The following is a 3601-nucleotide window of genomic DNA, read 5'->3' on the forward strand; positions in this document are numbered from 1 at the left end:
ATAGGTATTTGCTGCTGCTGCTGCTGCTGCTGCTAAGTGGCTTCAGTCGTGTCTGACTCCTTGCGACCCCATAGACAGGAGCCCATCAGGCTCCCCCGTCCCTGGGATTCTCCAGGCAAGAACACTGGAGTGGGTTGCCATTTCCTTCTCCAATGCATGAAAGTGAAAAGTGAAAGTGAAGTCGCTCACTCGTGTCCAACTCTTAGTGACCCCATGGACTGCAGCCAACCAGACTCTTCCATCCATGGGATTTTCCAGGCAAGAGTACTGGAGTGGGGTGCCATTGCCTTCTCCAGGGAAGGTATTTACATATAGCCAAAAAGGATGTATCTCTAGTATGTTTTTAAGAATGCCTAAAAGAAGAAAAACCCAGTAGAAAAAACTTGAACAGTCACTTCTCCAAAGAGAATATCCTAAAGATAAGCCAACATATGAAAAAGTGCTCAACCTTACTAACCAAAGGACAATACAGTTTAAAAACATGAGCTAAAAATGATGGTGACGATGTGGAGCAACTGGAATTCTCATACACCGCTTGCAAGGAAGTACAACTGGCACATCCACTGTGGAAAACTGGTAGTATCAACTAAGCTGATCATAAACACACTGTGACCCAGCAATTCTCCTAGGTATAGACCCAGAAAGTATATACACGTATGTCCCAAAAGACAAGAACAAGAATAGTCATGAAAGCTTTCAGTCATAGCTCAAAACTGGAAACAATCCAAATGTCCTTCAATAGTATAACGGATAAACAAATTATGGTACATTCAGTCAAAGAAAAACTTCACAGCAGTGAAAATGAGCTAATTACTGATAACAGGAAACATGAAGTTACGTCTCTCAAATGTACCATGAGGGAAGAAAAGAGCCTGAAAGAGTTCATACTGTATGATTCCAATTTATAGGAAGTTCAAAACAGACTAAAGTAATTAATGATATTAAAATGATAAAGTAATGAAAGTAACCTGACATTAAAAGTCAGGTGAGCTATGGTGTTGACACTTGCAGAGAAGAGGGACAGTGCCCATGAAGGGGCAAGATAAGGGCTTCTGGGATGCTGTGGAGTGTCCGTTTCTGGGTCTGAGAAGTGACTCCGTAAGTGGTGGTTTCTTTGTGACCATTAGGCTGAACAATTATGATTTATTTTCTGAATATACATGAAGCTTCAATTTGCAAGTATTCAAGAAAAAGAGACAGCAATAAATCAAAAGGTGGGAGGAAGGAAGAAAGGTCCAGCTCTGGGTCTGAGAGCAGCAGAGACTGTAGAAGCCCACCAGGGAGGTGGTAATAACCTGCGCCCACCCCCCAAAAAAGAAACAGTGGTGGAGTGAGTGAGGATGTCAAAATTTGCAGCCTCAGCCGTGATTCCCCAAGTCCAGGTGTAGTCCAGGATTAGTGCATACTAACAAAACCAGAGGAGTACATGGGCTGAGAGAGAGCATCTCCCACCTGTCTGCACGGGTGACCCATGACCACATCACCTCTCTCCACTGAGAAAGATCGAAACCTTGAAACAAGTCATTTGCGTCAAATTTTCCAACAACCCAGCATGGTGGGGACTTGGGTTAAGTTTTAGGAAATAAAGTAAGATCTCTTCCTCCTTCTCTCCCCTCCATCCTTTCTTCTCACAGTTTCTTTCCAATCATCACCCTCGAAGCAGTGGAGGGATGACTAAAGCAATCTATTTGATATCCTCAAGAACAGCCTTGAGGGCATAAACCAGCACTTAAAATTCCCCTAAAATTTGCTCTTACATACTGAAATAAACATACGTCACGAGCTTGCTCCTCCCCTCCCAAAGACCTCTGTTATAAAGTTCACTAGACCTTTCTGTACTTTGTTAGCCTTTCTGGAATATTTTTTGCCAGAGTGTTGGTCTTTTTGTGTGGAGTTGTCCATCTTAGCAAAGTTCTGTGATATGTTCCATTTGTTTGATGAAAAACTTGACTACATGTTCCTCTAAGCACCTGAAACAGCAAAATACAGCATTTGTAGGAATCATTTCACGATTTTGTTAATTGTGTTAATTGGGTTCTGATGTATTTGTTGGGTAAACTGAAGTCTGTGGGTAGAGGCTGAGATTTACCAATTTCTACAACCCTAAATCCCACATTGCACTGCCTGTACTGGAACTCTGTAAGTGTTCTTTGTTGATATTGTTTACAGAGCTCCTGAAGCTTGAATTTTACACATTTATCGTATTGATATAACTCACATACATGGTAATTCATTAATTCAAAGTGCACAATTCTAAGTTTCGGTGAATGTTTATAATTGTGTAAAATACCACCAAAATTAAAATATAAATATATTCGTCTCCCCCCAAAACTCCCTATGTCTCTTTGCAGTCAATACCCACCCCCCCAACTCTGGCATCTGGCAACCACTGCTCTGCTTTCTGTCACAATAGTTGCCTTTTCTAGATGTCATAATGGGTAATTATATAGAATATACCATTTTGTGTCTCTTTTTTCACTTAGCACAATGCTTCTGAGATTCTTCCATGTGGTTGCATGTATCAGTAATTTCTTACAATTGCTAGACATCCTCACCAACACATTTGGCAAATCATCAGTTCAGTTCAATTCAGTTTAGTCACTCAGTTGTGTCCGACTCTTTGCGACCCCATGAATCGCAGCACGCCAGGCCTCCCTGTCCATCACCAACTCCCGGAGTTCACTGAGACTCACATCCATCAAGTCAGTGATGCCATCCAGCCATCTCATACTCTGTCGTCCCCTTCTCCTCCTGCCCCCAATCCCTCCCAACATCAGAGTCTTTTCCAGTGAGTCAACTCTTCGCATGAGGTGGCCAAAGTACTGGAGTTTCAGCTTTAGCATCATTCCTTCCAAAGAAATCTCAGGGCTGATCTCCTTCAGAATGGACTGGTTGGATCTCCTTGCAGTCCAAGGGACTCTCAAGAGTCTTCTCCAACACCACAGTTCAAAAGCATCAATTCTTCAGTGCTCAGCCTTCTTCACAGTCCAACTCTCACATCCATACATGACCACGGGGAAAACCATAGCCTTGACTAGCCGGACCTTTGTTGGCAAAGTAATGTCTCTGCTTTTGAATATGCTATCTAGGTTGGTCATAACGTTCCTTCCAAGGAGTAAGCATCTTTTAATTTCATGGCTGCAGTCACCATCTGCAGTGATTTCAGAGCCCCAAAAAATAAAGTCTGACACTGTTTCCACTGTTTCCCCATCTATTTCCCATGAAGTCATGGGACCAGATGCTGTGATCTTTGTTTTCTGAGTGTTGAGCTTTAAGCCAGCTTTTTCACTCTCCTCTTTCACTTTCATCAAGAGGCTTTTTAGTTCTTCTTCACTATCTGCCATAAGGGTGGTGTCATCTGCATATCTGAGGTTATTGATATTTCTCCCAGCAATCTTGATTCCACCTTGTGCTTCTTCCAGTCCAGCGTTTCTCATAATGTACTCTGCATAGAAGTTAAATAAGCAGGGTGATGATATACAGCCTTGACGTACTCCTTTTCCTATTTGGAACCAGTCTGTTGTTCCATGTTCAGTTCTAACTGTTGCTGCCTGACCTGCATACAGGTTTCTCAAGAGGCAGGTCAGGTGGTCTGGTACTG

General features: G+C 42.5%; 1 protein-coding gene across 1 annotated transcript in view; it reads right to left on the reverse strand.

The window, feature by feature from the left end:
- Positions 1-1902, reverse strand: part of STPG1 (sperm-tail PG-rich repeat containing 1) — a 51236-nt gene extending 49334 nt beyond the window's left edge. Inside the window, exon 1 of the mRNA XM_010830058.1 lies at positions 1830-1902. Within this exon, the coding sequence (XP_010828360.1) occupies positions 1830-1902 (73 nt within the window). The remainder of the gene's footprint in view (positions 1-1829) is intronic.
- Between the last annotated feature and the right edge of the window lie 1699 nt (positions 1903-3601).

Source organism: Bison bison, unplaced genomic scaffold (genome assembly GCF_000754665.1).
Source record: "Bison bison bison isolate TAMUID 2011002044 unplaced genomic scaffold, Bison_UMD1.0 scf7180017864516, whole genome shotgun sequence".
Lineage (NCBI taxonomy): Eukaryota > Metazoa > Chordata > Mammalia > Artiodactyla > Bovidae > Bison > Bison bison.